This window comes from Coregonus lavaretus (assembly GCF_964263955.1).
Source record: "Coregonus lavaretus genome assembly, chromosome: 27".
Taxonomy (NCBI): domain Eukaryota; kingdom Metazoa; phylum Chordata; class Actinopteri; order Salmoniformes; family Salmonidae; genus Coregonus; species Coregonus lavaretus.
The window spans coordinates 35,640,958-35,661,018 of record NC_140014.1 but is presented as its reverse complement, the minus strand read 5'-3'; the positions used below and the strand labels follow the sequence as shown (position 1 = coordinate 35,661,018).

The window sequence follows — 20,061 nt, the reverse complement described above, 5'->3', positions numbered from 1 at the left end:
CAGCTCTTGCTCCTATACCGTCCTTTCTCTTGATCTCCTTCATATTATTATTATTATGATCATTATAATAATTAATGTCATTATTATTAGTAGGCTTCTTATTTGTAAGTCGCTCTGGATAAGAGCGTCTGCTAAATGACGTAAATGTAAATGTTATAGTGGTAGCCTTGTATAACCATCATGGAGCTGTAGGCCTAAAAGCGCGTCCTGTTTAGTCTTTAATACTGTAACTTACTTAGGCCTATATTTCAATATATAGGCTACTGTATCAATCAATCAATTAATCATTAATTTGTTCATGTCATCACACAGCATAGGAGTCATTCTGCTTTGAAATGCAATCAAGCATTTTAGTTAAAAAATTTAATAACAAAAGGAGCTTTGAATAATTAGCCTGAACAATAAATAAACTGCAAATCAGGAATGCTTACAACTGTTTTTAGTCTGCTGTAATAAAGGCTTTATATATTATTATTTTTTCGTTAGAACAGACTCTGGTACACTTATTTATTTAGTGTTGTTTACACTGTTCCAAATGGTCAGAAAAAATAATATATTGTAATCTAACAGCAACTGTTTGGCACACACTACTCACGCAGAGCTTGCTCCTATACCCTCCTTTTTCTTGATCTCCAGTAGTTTCCACAACTAAGTAAAATGTCTTCCACACATCTGACTTCCCCTTTCCCTCCTGAGCAAACAGTAAACATTCGCCCGTTTCGAGTTTCTTTTTCACGTCCTCCACATCGATTTTGCTGTCGACATTACTGTGTTCGGCGTTTGTTATAACCAATTTATTGATGTGATTGATAGGCTATAGGTCAGGCCCTCTGGAATAGGGAATGTTTTTCCTAAACAAATGAGGTATTTCGGTAACAGAACTTTTCAGTCAGAGAAACAAGTAACAAACAACATTTTATATTAGAGATTGTTCAAAAAGCCACCCTTTGCCTTCATGACAGCTTTGCACACTCTTGACATTCTCTCAATCAGCTTCACCTGGAATGCTTTTCCAACAGTCTTGAAGGAGTTCCCACATATGCTGAGCACTTGTTGGTCGCTTTTCATTCACTCTGCGGTCCGACTCATCCCAACCATCTCAATTGGGTTGAGGTCGGGGGATTGTGGAGGCCAGGTCCTCTGATGCAGCACTCCATCACTCTCCTTCTTGGTAAAGTAGCACTTACACAGCCTGGAGGTGTGTTGGGTCATTGTCCTGTTGAAAAACAAATGATAGTCCCACTAAGCCCAAACCAGATGGGATGGCGTATCGCTTCAGAATGCTGTGGTAGCCATGCTGGTTAAGTGTGCCTTGAATTCTAAATAAATCAAAGACAGTGTCACCAGCAAAGCACTGCCACACTATAACACCTCCTCCTCCATGCTTTACGGTGGGAAATACACATGCAGCGATCATCCGTTCACCCACACCGCGTCTCACAAAGCCACGGCGGTTGGAACGCTGGGTCTTCCATTCCTGTGGCGGTCCTCATGAGAGCCAGTTTCATCATAGTGCTTGGTTTTTGCGACTGCACTTGAAGAAACTTTCAAAGTTCTTGAAATGTTCCGTATTGACTGACCTTCATGTCTTAAAGTAATGATGGACTATCGTTTCTCTTTGCTTATTTGAGCTGTTCTTGCCATAATATGGACTTGGTCTTTTACCAAATAGGGCTATCTTCTGAATACCCCCCTACCTTGTCACTACACAGCTGATTGGCTCAAACGCATTAAGAAATTAAGGAATTCCGCAAATTAACTTTTAAGAAGGCACACCTGTTAATTGAAATGCATTCCAGGTGACTACCTCATGAAGCTGGTTGAGAGAATGCCAAGAATGTGCAAAGCTGTCATCAAGGCAAACATATATTTTGATTTGTTTAACACGTTTTTGGTTACTACATAATTTCATATGTGTTATTTCATAGTTTTAATGTCTTCACTATTATTTTACAATGTAGAAAATAGTAAAAATAAAGAAAAACCCTTGAATGAGTAGGTGTGTCCAAACATTTGACGGGTACTGTATATATACACTACCGTTCAAAAGTTTTAGAACACCTACTCATTCAATTTCTTCACTTCACTGTCATTGGTGAACAAGTTGCTTGCAAATAAAACAAGCCTTGTCGGCACCATGAACAAAGCGAGAAGGGAGCTCCCTCCCTCTGTGCAAAATTAGGCACCTGCACAGCCGTACAACGATGCTGAAGAATGACAAGACAACACTCACACTATACCAATGTAAGGCAAGACCTGTTGTCAGCATCGTTGTACGGCTGTGCAGGTGCCTTATTTTTTGCACAGAGGGAGGGAGCTCGCTTTGTCCTTGTAAGGTTCCACAAGCCTCATCACAACATTCTTCGACACTCGCTCACTTGCTGCCCGATGTGTATGTTTTCCGATGTGTATGTTTATCTCACCGTTTCATTTGTTGGTGGCGCGGGCAGCTGCTCAGTGCGTAGCGTTCTGGCTTTTTTGCACTTAGGTTCAGGCTGAGGCTCAGAATCAGAAGAAAAATCATCAGAGATGTCATCATTCGTTTCTTCCCCACCGTCTGAGGCGATTTCAATCAGATCTTGTAGCAGTGCTAACCGCAGCATGTACATCCAGTCATCTTGGTCTTCTTGCCGTTGTAAATGACGCATGCTCTCCCTGTGTACTCCAAGTAGGCCAGAGTAGACTGATAAGACTGCTTGGATTTGGTGGACTGATATAGGTACATACCATTTTGAGATTTTAATTAGAATAGATCAATACAATAGAATGGCCCTGTTCTTCATTCACAATTGGTGATTACATAATTATGCATTGTCCACCTCCCCTCGCTCATCAACTCCCCCTTTCTCCCCCATTATACTTTACTTCTTATTTAATCTGTTATATGTGTGAAATTAATTTGGTATAGTTTAGGTTCAGTTTTGAGGCAGTTATCGGGGTGATTATCAACTGGATACTGCATCTTCCAATGTCGGGAGAATGAGTGGAGCAGGCCCTACTGTCGGGAGAATGAGTGGAGCGGGCCCTACTGTCGGGAGAATGAGTGGAGCAGGCCCTACTGTCTGGAGAATGAGTGGAGCAGGCCCTACTGTCGGGAGAATGAGTGGAGCAGGCCCTACTGTCTGGAGAATGAGTGGAGCAGGCCCTACTGTCGGGAGAATGAGTGGAGCAGGCCCTACTGTCTGGAGAATGAGTGGAGCAGGCCCTACTGTCTGGAGAATGAGTGGAGCAGGCCCTACTGTCTGGAGAATGAGTGGAGCAGGCCCTACTGTCTGGAGAATGAGTGGAGCAGGCCCTACTGTCTGGAGAATGAGTGGAGCAGGCCCTACTGTCGGGAGAAGGAGGGCCAACGGGGGAAAACCATTCAAATAATGATAAGCCCTCCTAAAAATCCAGTTGTGTTTGTGATATTACGATTCTAACAACGGCAGTGTGTTATCTAAACTTATTTAGGAAAAGTCAAGGACGAAGGGGGGCAGAGTAATAAAATAAATTAATGAGCAGTCAAAATGACTGCTTTAGCGGTTCTAGTGTTAAACCATCAGACAAGCTCAGTGCATATAGTTGATTTGATTCAAACACATAGGATGTGTTTATATATGGAAAAATACACGCTAAAACATTTAGACAAATCGATTGGTCGAAAGAACAGATTACTCTTTTTTTTTTGTCGGGGACAGCCCTAAAGGCTATACATCTTAAGTGTAAAACTGCAGAGATGTTTCCCTCAGTGCCCTTTGACCCTTTTGTCTGAGAGATCCGTTGAAGAGGGGAGTATGTCTGTGGGTCAAGGGTTAAAAGTGTGGAGTGTGTTTGAGTGTTTGACTGACTGTGTGTGTGTGTGTGTGTGTGTGTGTGTGTGTGTGTGTGTGTGTGTGTGTGAGAGAGAGAGGGCTGAGGTATTTGTTTGGTTTAAAACGGTCTGTGTGTGTAATATAAGGTGATAACTGTGTAATAATGGCCTCTGTGGTCTGGTCTGGTCTGGCTCAACTAGCTGACAGGAGGGACCTGTACAGAACAGCAGGGACAACAGCCGGAGGGAGGGACCTGTAGAGAACAGCAGGGACAACAGAGGGAGGGAGGGAGGGACCTGTAGAGAACAGCAGGGACAACAGCAGGAGGGAGGGACCTGTAGAGAACAGCAGGAACAACAGTGGGAGGGAGGGAGGGACCTGTAGAGAACAGCAGGGAATACAGTGGGAGGGATGGACCTATGGAGAACAGCAGGGACAACAGCGGGAGGGAGGAACCTGTACAGAACAGCAGGGACAACAGTGGGAGGGAGGGACCTGTAGAGAACAGCAGGAACAACAGAGGGAGAGACCTGTAGAGAACAGCAGGGACAACAGTTGGAGGGACCTGTAGAGAACAGCAGGGACAACAGTCGGAGGGAGGGAAGGACCTGTAGAGAACAGCAGGGACAACAGCAGGAGGGAGGGACCTGTAGAGAACAGCAGGGACAACAGTGGGAGGGAGGGAGGGACATGTAGAGAACAGCAGGGACTACAGTGGGAGGGACCTGTAGAGAACAGCAGAGACAACAATCGGAGGGAGGGAGGGACCTGTGGAGAACAGCAGGGACAACAGCGGGAAGGCGGGACCTATAGAGAACAGCAGGGAATACAGTGGGAGGGAGGTACCTGTAGAGAACAGCAGGGACAACAGTGGGAGGGAGGGACCTGTAGAGAACAGCAGGGACAACAGTGGGAGGGAGGGACCTGTAGAGAACAGCAGGGACAACAGTGGGAGGGAGGGACCTGTAGAGAACAGCAGGGACAACAGTGGGAGGGAGGGACCTGTAGAGAACAGCAGGGACAACAGAGGGAAGTAGTGTAATAGCTAGGCGTCTGTAATATTTTATTAGGATCCCCATTAGCTGTTGCTGAAGCAGCAGCTACTCTTCCTGGTGTCCACATGTGTGGAAATAGCATAGTCTCTGGCTTCCGCTTGAAGTGTATGTTAGGTTGTTTACAGTGGGTTGGGGGTAGAGGTTTTTGACGTTGGCTGGGGAGGAGTGTGTGTATGTGAGTGATTTGTCTAAAAAGCTCTTTATTTTTGGTGGAATTATGGATCGAGAGATGTGTGTACCGTGAGTGACTATGATTGCTCTGTTTGTGTATTCTGTGTTTTTTCTGGATCAAAAAGGGGCTTACGTGGTGGGCGTGGCTTTTATTTAGGTGATTGTTAGTTCTCAAAGATTATATTATTAAGAAATATATAGCTCCATTCTCCATTCTTTATATCTGCTTGTGGTATTTTTTTAAGTTTACACTGAGAGCGTTTTTCCATTTGTTTGGATTTAGGCGGGCGGCCCAAAGATTACAATGGCAGAAAAATCCCTGGTATTGAAATGTAAGGTAGTGTGGCTGTATTATGTTGTGGTTTGTCTGTGACCGACAGCATTTCTGTACCATACTAACCGTTCTTCCCTTCCTGTTCTGCAGGTGTCCCTCCCTCCCTCCTGGAATCCCAGCATCTGCCGAGTCATCAGTAGTGAGTCAGGGTGTCATGGCCACTGGGTCCAGGACATGCAGAGATCACCCCTCATAGTGCTTCCCCCAGCCAACCACTTGCAAAAACACACACGTAGGAGGAGGAGGCACAAGGGTAGTAATGATGACCACATCCTATATGAACGGTCACGTGACTGAGTCAGACGGAAGAGGAGGAGGGGGTGAGGCGATCCAGGAGGAGCCCCAGCAGTGGCACAGGGAGATGGCGGTGGACTGCCCGGTGGACCTGGGTGCCCGTACCCTGCCTGTGAGGCGCTCTGCCCAGCTGGAGAGGATCCGTCAGCACCAGGAGGACCTGAGGAGGAGGAGGGAGGAGGAGGGCAGGAACAGACAGGAGCTGGATCTGAACGCCTCCATACGGCTCAAGAAGCTGTCTCAGAACCCCAAGGTGGGCATCGATAACCCCACCTTCGACCCCATCGAGGGCCCTGGAGGGCCACTGGGACTGCCGCCCAACCTGGGAGCCCCCACTCTACTGGGTGGGTAGGACTGAGTATGAGAACAGTCTGAACAAAGATATACAATATTATAGTGTTCTATTAAGTGATGCGATTCTGAACAGAATAGTTGTTTGGCATCAGTCCCTGATCACTAGCCAGGATAAAGTGGGAGTGTCTTGCTGAATTCAAAATGAACCGCTAGCCCCTAACCACACTATGTAAGTATGGCAACATTACTGCTCACGTAGCGTGGTGAAGGAAGTGCCATTTTGCTTAAGTTCGTCTTTTTAGATTTACAGGATTCCATTTGGAATTCAGAAAACACCTCTAGAGCTGTCAGAACAGCATAAAGCTATCATTTAACCTTTATTTAACTAGGTTAGTCTCGTTGAGATAAACATCTCTTCAAGAGAGGCCTGGATCAAGACAGCAGCATCAACAGTATCAGACAGACAGACAGACAGACACATGACATCAACCAGACTAATAAAATGACAGCTTAATAGCCCTGATCTTGACATCTCTAGCTTTTAGAATCATCCATCTCTTTTCTCTCAGTACATATGTATCCTGTGTGTCTGTCTGTGGCTTTCCCTCAGTCTCTTAACCCAAGTCTGTAGGCCTATGGTGGGTGCATTCCTGTTCTAAAGCTTTCTGAGTAAGTGAGTGAGTGAGTGAGTGAGTGAGTGATCCTCAGGGGGGAGGGCAGGGGACCCTGTGATGGGAGGGTAATTAAAAAGTATGTTACAAAACATTCTGACCCTGGCTACAATGGCTGCTCTCTCTCCCTGAGTGGGTGCTCCATGTCCTGTCCTTGGCCTGCTCTACCACTCCTCCTGCCAAGTTAATAATGCATTGAAATGATACACATCATATAGCCTGCCTAAGAAAATCATAAAGCCTGCCTAAGAAAATCATAAAGCCTGCCTAAGAAAACAATATGTAGGACAGAAGGTACATAAAATACCCAGTGAATTAAAAATGGAGAGTGAAAGGAGATCCTCCATCAGATGAGATGACACTAGCCACCCAATAACATACTCCCTTTGACACACACCGACCCTCTTCTTATTTTGGTATTACTTACACTGGAAAGATATGCCTAAGAGAGGGGTCTGAATTTGAGAGAGCTGGTAAGATTTAAGAATTTTATGATTATTTTGGAGTTGTATCCCAGCTATTAATATCCTGTATTGACCATAGTCCCTGTATGAGTTCACTGTTATTTTTTCCTGAATCTGAGCATGTGTGTGTCAGGCTTTTGTGTACAATTTTTCTATGGGTGACCTGTCAGGACAGTATATGTATGCCTGACTCTCCCCCCTGTCAGGACAGTATATGTATGCCTGACTCTCCCCCCTGTCAGGACAGTATATGTATGCCTGACTCTCCCCCCTGTCAGTACAGTATATGTATGCCTGACTCTCCCCCCTGTCAGGACAGTATATGTATGCCTGACTCTCCCCCCTGTCAGGACAGTATATGTATGCCTGACTCTCCCCCCTGTCAGGACAGTATATGTATGCCTGACTCTCCCCCCTGTCAGTACAGTATATGTATGCCTGACTCTCCCCCCTGTCAGGACAGTATATGTATGCCTGACTCTCCCCCCTGTCAGTACAGTATATGTATGCCTGACTCTCCCCCCTGTCAGGACAGTATATGTATGCCTGACTCTCCCCCCTGTCAGGACAGTATATGTATGCCTGACTCTCCCCCCTGTCCCTGCCTACAGAGTTGGAGGAGCTGCTGATGTCCCTGAAGCAGGTGCAGCACTGCCTGTCAGACGGCCAGAGCCAGGAGGACGTGGAGCTGGTGCTGCAGCTGGTCCAGAAGACTGACTTCCAGAAGGCCTTCAACATCCACAATGCTGTGGCCCAGCACATGAACAGGCCCAGCCCGCCCTTCCCACACACAGACCGCGCTCAGGATCTGGCACACGAGGTGAGTCCTGATCTGGAGTCAGTTTGGGGTGTTAAGGTTAGGGTAAGCTGATCCTAGATCTGGGCTTACAGATATGTAACAGCAGCACATGAACCGGCCCATCCCACCCTTCCCCACACTTATAGATGGCTTGGTTATTTAGCAACAACTATGGGGCAAAACAGACATGGTTGGATTAGACTGTTGACAACATGTAAACTATATTTAGTCTCCAATGTTTATTGAAAACATTAATAAAGTTGCACAATGAGCACTTGTTGTCTCTCAAATACATCGTTACAGTTGTTGGTTAGCTAGCTAGCGAATTTTTGCCATCTTAGCATGTACTCTAGCGCGTCCTGGCACACACCTTCAACGTTGTGCAGTATTTCCCACAGAACGCATAGCCCCTCGTTGATTATCCCATACACACACCACGTTCAGGGCCTCGACGCTGATCTCAAGTCAGTTTGGGGTATTACTACGTCAGGGTTAGGGTTTGCATAGGAAGAACTGATCCTATATCTGTGCCTACAGAAGTGGCTCAGTACATGAGCTGGCTCAAGAGGAAAGAGGGGGATGCTGATACAGAGTCAGTTTTGTGTTTTGCATTAGAATCATTAAGGGTAGTGTTGGCGGAGGAGTAAGCTGATCTTAGGATCTGTTGCCTGTGGGAAACTTGTACCTGGAGCATACTGAGTAGGGCTGGGGGAAGAGGGTGGTTTGGGGCTGGGGGAAGAGGGTGGTTTGGGGCTGGGGAAGAGGGTGGTTTGGGGCTGGGGGAAGAGGGTGGTTTGGGGCTGGGGGAAGAGGGTGGTTTGGGGCTGGGGGAAGAGGATGGGGCTGGGACAAGCGAATGGGGCTGGGACAGAGGATGGGTCTGAGGGTAGAATGAGGCAGTAGGGGTTAGTGCTCCTGTATATCAATTCCAAATCAAGCTGTGCGTTGCTCCACTGGTCTTTGGCTGAGCCCCCACCTCAGACTGCCTGGGAACTAGAATGGAAGGAAATGGGAGAGACACACTCGATCTGAGGCCAAGCGAACAGGCCAAGAGTAAAGACTGGGGAGGGTCTGTCACACAATTATAGGAATACACACACACTGAGACACGCACACACTCAAACACATACGCACCACATGCACACACACACACTGAAACTTGCGTGCACACACATACACATACACACTGAGACGCACACAAGCAATCGAGTATGACTGAATTAGGTAGCCTACGAGCATGAACATGAAGTTCAGCAGAATTTGTGCAGTGTAAGAGGTTTTTAATGGACAGAAACCTCTTCAAAGTACTTCAAATGACTTTTTGTTATGTTTTGTCCACTAATGAAGCCTAATTGAGGAGAAAGCCTGTTTGCCTGGAATCACTGTAGTGTGAAGTGTTAATGAGAGACTCAACAATAAACTTGTTTATTGTTGTTGTTGTTGTTGTCATCTCATTCTCCCCCAGCCAGCAGCACAGAACAGCTCTTGTACTCAGCCCGCCCCATCATTAGAGCCCAAACTCATCAAGAACTCAAACTCTCTGACCTGGACTAGACAGGACACTCACAATAGGGCCTCTCGTACTCTCTCACTATGTGTCTCTGTCTGTCTGTCTGTCTGTCTGTCTCTCTCTCAATTCAATTCAATTCAATTCAATTCAATTCAAAGGGCTTTATTGGCATGGGAAACATATGTTTACATTGACAAAGCAAATGAAATAGACAATAAACAAAAGGGAAATAAACAAGGGAAATAAATTAGAAATGAACAGTAAACATTACACTCACAAGTTTTTAAATAATATAGACATTTCAAATGTTATATTATTGGTGTTGTAACAATGTAAATGAAAATAAATAAACAGATAAATATAGGTTGTATTTACAATGGTGTTTGTGCTCCACTGGTTGCCCTTTTCTTGTCGCAAATCTTGCTGCTGTGGTGGCACACTGGTATTTCACCTAATAGATATGGATTGGGTCAAGATTGGATTTGTGTAATCTGAGGGAAATATGTGTCTCTAATATGGTCATACATTTGGCCAGGAGGTTAGGAAGTGCAGCTCGGTATCCACCTCATTTTGTGGGCAGTGTGCAAATATAGCCTGACTTCTCTTGAGAGCCAGGTCTGCCTATGGCGGCCTCTCTCGATAGCAAGGCCATGCTCACTGAGTCTGTACAAAGTCAAAACTCTTCTTAATTTTGTGTCAATCACAGTGGTCAGGTATTCTGTCACTGTGTATTCTCTGTTTAGGGCCAAATAACATTCCAGTTTGCTTTGTTTTTTTGTTAATTCTTTCCAATGTGTCACGTAATTATCTTTTTGTTTTCTCATGATTTGGTTGGGTCTTATTGTGTTGCTGTCCTGGGGCTCTGTGGGGTCTGTTTGTGTTTGTGAACAGAGCCCCAGGACCAGCTGGCTGAGGGGACGCTTCTCCAGGCTTTGTTATGGCCTTGGTTTTACATTGTACACGGAGGATGTTTTTGCAGAATTCTGCATTCAGTGTCTCAATTTGGTGTTTGTTCTATTTTATGAATTATTGGTTGGTGATTGGACCCCAGACCTCACAACCATAAAGGGCAATGGGTTCTATAACTGATTCAATCATTTTTTGCCAGATCCTAGTTGGGATGTCAAATGTTATGTTCCTTTTGATGGCATAGAAGGCCCTTCTTGCCTTGACTCTTAGATTGTTCACAGCTTCGTGGAAGTTACCTGTGGTGCTCAGGTTTAGGCCAAAGTAGTTATATTTTTGGGGTGTGCTCTAAGACAACAGTGTCTAGGTGGAATTTGTATTTGTGGTCCTGCCAATTTTTGTCTTACTGAGATTAACTGTCTAACAATCTGTGCAGAAGATCTAGGTGCTGCTGTAGGCTCCTTGGTTGGGGACAGAAAAACCAGATCATCTGCAAACAGTAAACATTTGACTTCAGAGTCTAGTAGGGTGAGGCAGAGTGCTTCAGACTGTTGTAGAGCCCTCGCCAATTCGTTGATATAAATGTTGAAGAGGGTGGGGCTCAAGCTCCATCCCTGTCTCACCCCCCAGCCCTGAGGAAATACATGTGTTTTTTGCCCATTTTAACCGCACACTTGTTGTGTACATGGATTTGATAATATCGTATGTTTTCCCCACCCCAACAAATCTTTCCATCAATTTGTATAGCAGATCCTCATGCTTGAAATCAACAAAGCATGAGAATACTTTGCTTTTGTTTTGTTTGTTTGTCAATAAGGATGTGCAAGGTGAATACGTGGTCTGTCTTACGGTAATTTGGTAAAAAGCCAATTTGACATTTGCTCAGGACATTCTTTTCACTGAGGAAATATAGGAGTCTGCTGTTGATGATAATCATGGAGAGGATTTTCCTAAGGTTGCTGTAGACGCATATCACACGGTAGTTCCTTGGTTCCAAGTATTGGGGAAGATGCCAGAGCTGAGGATGATGTTAAAGAGTTTAAGTATAGCCAATTGGAATTTGTAGTCTGTGTATTGTATCATTTCATTTAGTACCACAGGCCTTTTTGGGTTGAAGGGTTTGTATTTTGTCCAGTAGTCCATTCAATGTAATTGGAGAATCCAGTGTGTTCTGGTAGTTTTTAATAGCTGACTAAGATTTTTACTTGATCATGCATACTGTATGTTTTTGCAGTTTGTTCTTTGTTATAGGGCCAACAAGATTGGAGAAGTGGTTTATCTATACATCTCCATTTTGGATAGATAGCTCTTCTTGTTTTTTTGTTTAGTGTTCCAATTTTCCCAGAAGTGGATAGATTCTATGGATTCTTCAATTACATTGAGCTTATTTTGTGCTGCTTAGTGTATTTCTGTAATGTGTTTCACCATAGTGAAGGTGGAGGCTCAGGTTTTCTGGGTCTCTCTCTCTGTCTCTCTGTGTCTCTGTGTCCGCGGGTCCTTAAAAAGTCTTAGTCTTACATTTAAAGGCCTTAAATTGTCTTAAATTCAGTTTTCAATTATCTTACAAAATGTGACCGGAGATGACTACAGTGTTTCCGCTATGTTGAGGAGCTGCTTAATTGTTGCTACTGAGGCACATTTTCAAGATGCTGGAATGCTCCACATGTAGCCTACGACTCTGTGTGTGCATGATGTGCATGTGCCACTGCAAGTCGGGTGTTGCCAGAAGAGTGAGTACAGCGAGTGAGGTAGGCTACAAAATGGATAGCCAATTGCTTGTAGCTTGGCTAGTTAGCTCACTTGTTAACTAGCTAGTTAACTGTTGAGCTATTACTTGATTTGGTCAAACAGTAAAGTGCATGATCTTCATAATTCCTCTAATGAAATTGTCTGCCCTGCCCATGTGCCTGTTTTGCTGGGGCCTGCCGCAGTAATAATGAGCGAGCCACTTTTTACTGCCTTTCCCACTGCGCTCCTGTAGAAAAAAAATGTGTTCTGATTCTAGCTATAAGAAAAACATCTATCCTGTGTAATACTCGGGGCCTAAAATTGACACCCGCCATATGCCAACCGAGGGTAGATTTTGGCATTGCCGGGTAAGAATGTCTCATTCACCAACCACGCTGGCGCCTGGTCACACTCCGGGTTCTACAGTGTGAGTATTTAATAGTCAAGTATGGGCACAATAGTGAGTTGTGATTAATAGCAAAAAAAATGCTGCAGTAGCTTGTTTTCAAAGTATTTCTGCCGTTTTGTTTCATATCTGATAATGCACAAAGAAATCTGAATCCTAACGTTATAGCTATCCCACCTCGCGCAGCAACACTTCATGTCTGGGGGGCTGTGCGTGCTGAAATATTGGTTTTTAGAAGCAATGGACACAGGCATAAAAGTTGGTATAATTTACTCGAAAGTCTACTAAAGTGAGACTTTGTTCTCATGTTTCTTGACTGTTTACATTGTTTTGTTCACAAGCTAGGTTGCTTTTCAAAGTTTGAGTTTGCTCCAACTGCTAGCATAAAGAGACATCGTTGGCCTCTACGAGTGACATTCTCACAGGCATGCTGATGACTTGAGTGGCCATGTTACCAAGGTAACCTTAAAGGGGCAGCTAAACATTTTTGTCTGATATTTTTGTTAAAATACTCCGGTCACAGAATATTAAATTAAATCGAGCATGATCATCAGTTTTTATTGTTTCTTTGTGTAATTGTGGCAACAACAAATATTTAGCCTGGTAAAATATTTGAGTGGCAGGTATTATTTTTATCTGCCTGCCACAATGGCTGGTATACAAAAAAGTTAGCTTTAGGCTCTGGTAATACTTGTCACAGTTGAAGAGAGGATGTTCTCAACTTTGTGAAGGTATATTATTTATTTCTCAGCTATCTATTTTAAAACCAAGATATTTATATGGATTTGAGATACGGAGCGCGCAAAATGAGCATTGGCCATTGCGAGCGCATCGGCCTCATTGGGTATTAGGCTATGACAGCAATGCTTTTTTAGGACATTAATAATTACTTTGCTGTTAGATTAAAATAGTGATCAAGCTAATGTGTTTTGAGTTTCTACATACCCAGCTGGTGAATTAGCAACAAATATATTAGTCTATGATATTAGTGCTATTAGAAAATGATTAGCCTACAAAAGAAATTATATTGGTGACAGCGTGAAGAAATATGGGAATATTAGCAGGTTTATGGCACATGCAGACTTCAAAATTGGTATTAAATTGCATTTCAAGTGGCATTAAAAAGGTCTTGGTCTTAAATTCAATTTCATGGAACCTGCAGATACAGTGTATGTGTGTCTGTCTCTCTCTTTCGGTCTCTCTCTCTCTCTGTGTCTCTCTGAGGCTGCTGGCTGCACCATTATATACTGAGTCCCTGACAGGGAGCCAGAGCCACCAGGGTTCAAACAGGGAGGGTGTGTGTTTATGCATGAGGACGGAAGACATTTTCCCATCATTTACATATACATTTGCCATGCCAAATGGCCCCTGTTCCAAGCTCAACTTGTGGTGACTATTTTGTCCTATGTAGGGAGTGTCTTATTGAAAGCACGTCACCAGAGTATACCTAATACTAGAGACACAAACAACAACATAGTGGGATTAGCCTAGGTCTGGAGGAGACCAATTAAGTGAGGAGGGGTGTTTTCCGCCTGTGGCCACCCTGGTAAAACCCCACCTCCCATAGGCTTAGTTTTAGATCCCTCCCCCCCCCGCCTTGAATGTGATGTCAGCTTCTAGTGTGTGTGGGTGTAGGGGAGGTGATAGGAGAGGAGGGATTCTGGCTTGACTGGCTGAAATTAACTTTTGTTAATTTCAGCCAGTAGTTCTGAAAATGGTGCTCACAAGCCAAAATTGGTCCCCATTTTTTGGTGTGTACTACGTCATCAAATTGTGTACTACGTCATCCATTTCATATGATATACACTACCAGTCAAAAGTTTGGACACACCTACTCATTCAAGGGATTTTCTTTATTTTTACATTGTGAAGACATCAAAACTATGAAATAACACATATGGAATCATGTAGTAACCAGACAAGTGTTAAATAAATGAACATATATTTTAAATTTGAGATTCTTCAAATAGCCACCCTTTGTCTTGATGACAGCTTTGCGCACTCTTGGCATTCTCTCAACCAGCTTCATGAGGTAGTCACCTGAAATGCATTTCAATTAACTGGTGTGCCTTGTTAAAAGTTAATTTGTGGAATTTATTTCCTTCTTAATGCATTTGAGCCAATCAGTTGTGTTGTGACAAGGTAGGGGGGGTATACAGAAGATAGCCCTATTTGGTAAAAGACCAAGTCCATATTAGGGCAAGAACAGATCACATAAGCAAAGAGAAGTGACAGTCCATCCTTACTTTAAGACATGAAGGTCAGTCAATACGGAACATTTCAAGAACTTTGAAAGCTAATTCAAAGCCATATCTCAGACTGCCCGATAAAAATAAAAGATTAAGATGGGCAGTCTGAGATATGGCTTTTTCTTTGCAACTCTGCCTAGAAGGTCAGCATCACGGAGTCGCCTCTTCACTGTTGACGTTGAGACTGGTGTTTTGCGGGTACTATTTAATAAATCTGCCAGTTGAGGACCTGTGAGGCGTCTTTCTCAAACTAGACACTCTAATGTATTTGTCCTCTTGCTCAGTTTTGCACCGGGGCCTCCCACTCCTCTTTCTATTCTGGTTAGAGCCAGTTTGCGCTGTTCTGTGAAGGGAGTAGTACACAGCATACGAGATCTTCAGTTTCTTGGCAATTTCTCGCATGGAATAGCCTTCATTTCTCAGAACAAGAATAGACTGACGAGTTTCAGAAGAAAGTTATTTGTTTCTGGCCATTTTGAGCCTGTAATCGAACCTACGATACTCAACTAGTCTCAAGAAGGCCAGTTTTATTGCTTCTTTAATCAGCACAACAGTTTTCAGCTGTGCTAACATAATTGCAAAAGGGTTTTCTAATGATCAATTAGCCTTTTTTTAAATGATAAACTTGGATTAGCAAACACAACGTGCCATTTTAACACAGGACTGATGGTTGCTGATAATGGGCCTCTGTACGCTTATGTAGATATTCCATAAAAAATCAGCCGTTTCCAGCTACAATAGCCATTTACAATATTAACAATGTCTAATCTGTATTTCTGATCAATTTGATGTAAAGCAAAAAATTGCTTTTCTTTCGAAAACAAGGACATTTTTAAGTGACGCCAAACTTTTGAACGGTAGTGTATGTATTCAACCCCTTTGCTATGAAGCCCCTAAATAAGATCTGGTGCAACCAATTACCTTCAGATGTCACATAATTCGTTAAATAAAGTCCACCTGTGTGCAATCTAAGTGTCACATGATCTCAGTATATATACACCTGATCTGAAAGGCCCCAGAGTCTGCAACACCACAAAGCAAGGGGCACCACCAAGCAAGCAGCACCATGAAGACAAAAGGTGCTCTCCAAACAGGTCAGGGACAAAGTTGTGGAGAAGTACAGTTCAGGGTTGGCTTATAAAAAAATATCAGACACTTTGAACATCCCACGGGGGACCATTTAAATCCATTATTAAAAAATTGAAAGAATATGGCACCACAACAAACTTGCCAAGAGAGGGCCGCCCACCAAAACGCACGGACCAGGCAAGGAGGGCATTAATCAGAGAGGCAACAAAGATACCAAATATAACCCTGAAGGAGCTGCAAAGCTCCACAGCAGAGATTGGAGTATCTGTCCATAGGACCACTTTAAGCCGTACACTCCACAGAGCTGGGCTTTACGGAAGAGTGGCCAGAAAAAAAGCCATTGCTTAAAGAAAAAAAAATGCTAACATGTTTGGTGTTTGCCAAAAGGCATGTGGGAGACTCCCCAAACATATGGAAGAAGGTACTCTGGTCAGATGAGACTAAAATTGATCTTTTTGGCCATCAAGGAAAACGCTATGTCTGGCGCAAACACAACACTTCTCATCACCCCGAGAACACCATCCCCACAGTGAAGCATGGTGGTGGCAGCATCATGCTGTGGGGATGTTTTTCATCGGCAGGGACTGGTAAACTGGTCAGAATTGAAGGAATTATGGATGGCGCTAAATACAGGGAAATTCTTGAGGGAAACATGTTTCAGTCTCCCAGAGATTTGAGACTGGGACGGAGGTTCACCTTCCAGCAGGACAATGACCCTAAGCATACTGCTAAAGCAACACTCGAGTGGTTTAAGGGGAAACATTTAAATGTCCTGGAATGGCCTAGTCAAAGCCCAGACCTCAATCCAATTGAGAATCTGTGGTATGACTTCAAGATTCGGGCGGCAGGTAGCTTAGTGGGTAAGAGCGTTGTGCCAGTAACCGAAAGGTCGCTGGTTCTAATCCCCGAGCCAACTAGGTGAAAAATCTGTCGATGTGCCCTTAAGCAAGGCACTTAACCCTAATTGCTCCTGTAAGTCGCTCTGGATAAGAGCGTCTGCTAAATGACAAAAAAAAAATATATATATATATAAAAAAATAAAAGATTGCTGTACACCAGCGTAACCCATCCAACTTGAAGGAGCTGGAGCAGTTTTGCCTTGAACAATGGGTAAAAATCCCTGTGGCTAGATGTGGCAAGCTTATTGAGACATACCCCAAGAGACTTGCAGCTGTGATTGCTGCAAAAGGTGGCTCTACAAAGTATTGACTTTGGGGTGGGGGGGGTGAATAGTTATGCACGCTCAAGTTTTCTGTTCTTTTGTATTATTTCTTGTTTGTTTCACAATAAAAAAAATATTTTGCATCTTCAAAGTGGTAGGCATGTTGTGTAAATCAAATGATACAAACCCCCAAAAAATCCATTTTAATTCCAGGTTGTAGGGCAATAAAATAGGAAGAATGCCAAGGGGGGTGAATACTTTAGCAAGCCACTGTATGTGGGTTTTTGTTGCAATTTGTGTGATATGTTATGAATCCAATTCGTACTATATGTTATGAATTTGTTGTGCTTAGGATACTAAAGGGCATCTGTAACCAATAAGAAACGCTCATTATCATTGAAAAACATTGTCATTCTGCTGCATGCCCTAATGAACATAACTCAAGCTGAAGCTTGGGCCTAGGCTGTGGACTCACTGGTTATTGTTCTTTACTATTCTGCTTACATGGCCTGTTGTGGTGCTGGGGCCTGGTGCTGGGGCCTGGTGCTGGGGCCTGGTGCTGGGGCCTGGTGCTGGGGCCTGGTGCTGGGGCCTGGTGCTGGGGCCTGGTGCTGGGACCTGGTGCTGGGGCCTGGTGCTGGGGCCTGGTGCTGGGGCCTGGTGCTGGGGCCTGGTGCTGGGGCCTGGTGCTGGGGCCTGGTGCTGCTCTAAAGGCCTTTGAAGGCCCATCAGCAGAGCATGGATCACCAGCTCTTAGAATAACTCACTTTCACCCCACAAGGAAAAAGTTAAAACCAGTCAACTAAATGTTTTAACACAAACCCTATACCATCTAATCTGGTGAACAAATGTAGCCTATTGTAACTGTTGAATCAAACGGGTGGGAATATTTAAATACTTCAAACCTTCCTGTAGATGCTTTACTTTTTGATCAATTTCTTTGATCGGAGAGAACAGGTGTAAATCATCAGATGTTTCAAGTTTCCGGCGTGACTCCTATCCCTCCTCGTCTTTCTTTCACGTCCTGTGTTCATCTTCAGGTCCAGTCTATAGTTCGTAACAGCCAACACAAGGAGGGCTTGGAGCTCAACACCCTGCTCTCCTCACCACATGTCCAGGTGAGGCTTCCATCCATTCCTACTGTAATGTCTAATTATGTGTCTCTGTGTAACCGCTGTGTTTCTGTCTTACCTGTCTCTCTGTGTAACCTGTCTCTCTGTGTAACCTGTCTCTCTGTGTAACCTGTCTCTCTGTGTAACCTGTGTCTCTGTCTAAACTCTTTCTCCGTCCCAGTATAACCTGTCTCCATCCCAGTATAACCCGTCTCTGTCCCAGTATAACCTGTATCCCCCTGGCTCTCAGGGCTGGAGTTGGTTCAGGTCAGGAGTGTGTTGGTTCAGCTGTGATCAGCTGTTGGCTCCATCTCTTGGCAGAGGCCTGGCCAAAGCCCTAATCTCCCTCCCACATCCTTCCTTCCTCTGAGTTTATACTGTATAGCCAAGCTGCCTTTCCCTGAGCCCTGTACACTTCTTCTACAATGTGACCAAGCTGCCTGTCCCTGAGCCCTGTACACTTATTCTACAATGTGACCAAGCTGCCTTCCCCTGAGCCCTGTACACTTCTTCTACAATGTGACCAAGCTGCCTTCCCCTGAGCCCTGTACACTTCTTCTACAATGTGACCAAGCTGCCTTCCCCTGAGCCCTGTACACTTCTACCTTTCCCTTACACTCTGACTTGTCTGTCTGTCCCCCACATCTACAATGATGCTGCTGCTCCTCTGAGACACCAGGGCATGTTCAGTAGGGAGGGACGGTTTGAAACAGATTGAAAAGGGAGGTAGTACCTGATTGTTTTGCTACAGTGTGCCCTACTGAACATGACCCAGCACACAGGAGGATGGAGGAGGAGAGGAAGAAGGAGTGATGGTCAGGGGTTTTCCCTGTAGTGTTTTGAGTGTTGCCATGGATGGGCCCATCATAGAGGTAGACATGGTGAGGTAACCAGGCGTTTCTCCCCAGGGCCAGGTGGAGGGAGAGGATCATAGATAGCATGTTGATTTACATTCTGTGCTTCTCTCAGGGGACGATATGGCTGTTAGTCTGTTACTACTTACTGAAGGTTTCTTATATCATGTTTGTCCTCCTGGATACTCCTGGATTTCTTCCAGCGAAATGCTTGTGTTTCTAGCTCCAACAGTGCAGTAATACCTAGCAAAACAAATTTAAAAAATACACACATAATCCAGAAAAATAAACAAAATAAATGATATAGGATGAGCCTTGACTAGAATACAGTATATACAGATGAAGTGGGTAAAACAGTATGTAAACATTATTAAAGTGACCAGTAGGGCAGCAGTCTCTAAGCTGCAGGGTAGAGTACCGGGTGGTGGGCGGCTAGAGCAGTGACTAAGCTGCAGGGTAGAGTACCGGGTGGTAGGCGGCTAGAGCAGTGACTAAGGTTCAGGGTAGAGTACCGGGGGGTGGGCGGCTAGAGCAGTGACTAAGGTTCAGGGTAGAGTACCGGGTGGTGGGCGGCTAGAGCAGTGACTAAGGTTCAGGGTAGAGTACCGGGTGGTGGGCGGCTAGAGCAGTGACTAAGGTTCAGGGTAGAGTACCGGGTGGTGGGCGGCTAGAGCAGTGACTAAGGTTCAGGGTAGAGTACCGGGTGGTGGGCGGCTAGAGCAGTGACTAAGGTTCAGGGCAGGAAATAGAAGAATAGCAGGGGGCTCTGGAAGTAATGACTACAGTACTGTTAGACACAGGTCTCTGTGGGTGTGGATGTAATGGAAGTAATGACTACAGTACTGTTAGACACAGGTCTCTGTGGGTGTGGATGTAATGGAAGTAATGACTACAGTACTGTTAGACACAGGTCTCTGTGGGTGTGGATGTAATGGAAGTAATGACTACAGTACTGTTAGACACAGGTCTCTGTGGGTGTGGATGTAATGGAAGTAATGACTACAGTACTGTTAGACACAGGTCTCTGTGGGTGTGGATGTAATGGAAGTAATGACTACAGTACTGTTAGACACAGGTCTCTGTGGGTGTGGATGTAATGGAAGTAATGACTACAGTACTGTTAGACACAGGTCTCTGTGGGTGTGGATGTAATGGAAGTAATGACTACA

At 44.5% G+C, this 20,061-nt stretch overlaps 1 protein-coding gene across 2 annotated transcripts in view; it reads left to right on the top strand.

The window, feature by feature from the left end:
• LOC311102895 (protein PALS1-like) overlaps positions 1 to 20,061 on the top strand; it is a 63,270-nt gene that overhangs the window by 27,592 nt on the left and 15,617 nt on the right. For both annotated transcript variants that reach the window (XM_084144364.1, XM_084144363.1), the window contains 3 exons: positions 5,445 to 5,992; positions 7,689 to 7,897; positions 17,967 to 18,044. In XM_084144364.1, the coding sequence (XP_084000490.1) occupies positions 5,614 to 5,992; positions 7,689 to 7,897; positions 17,967 to 18,044 (666 nt within the window). In that variant the 5' untranslated portion in view covers positions 5,445 to 5,613. The remainder of the gene's footprint in view (positions 1 to 5,444; positions 5,993 to 7,688; positions 7,898 to 17,966; positions 18,045 to 20,061) is intronic.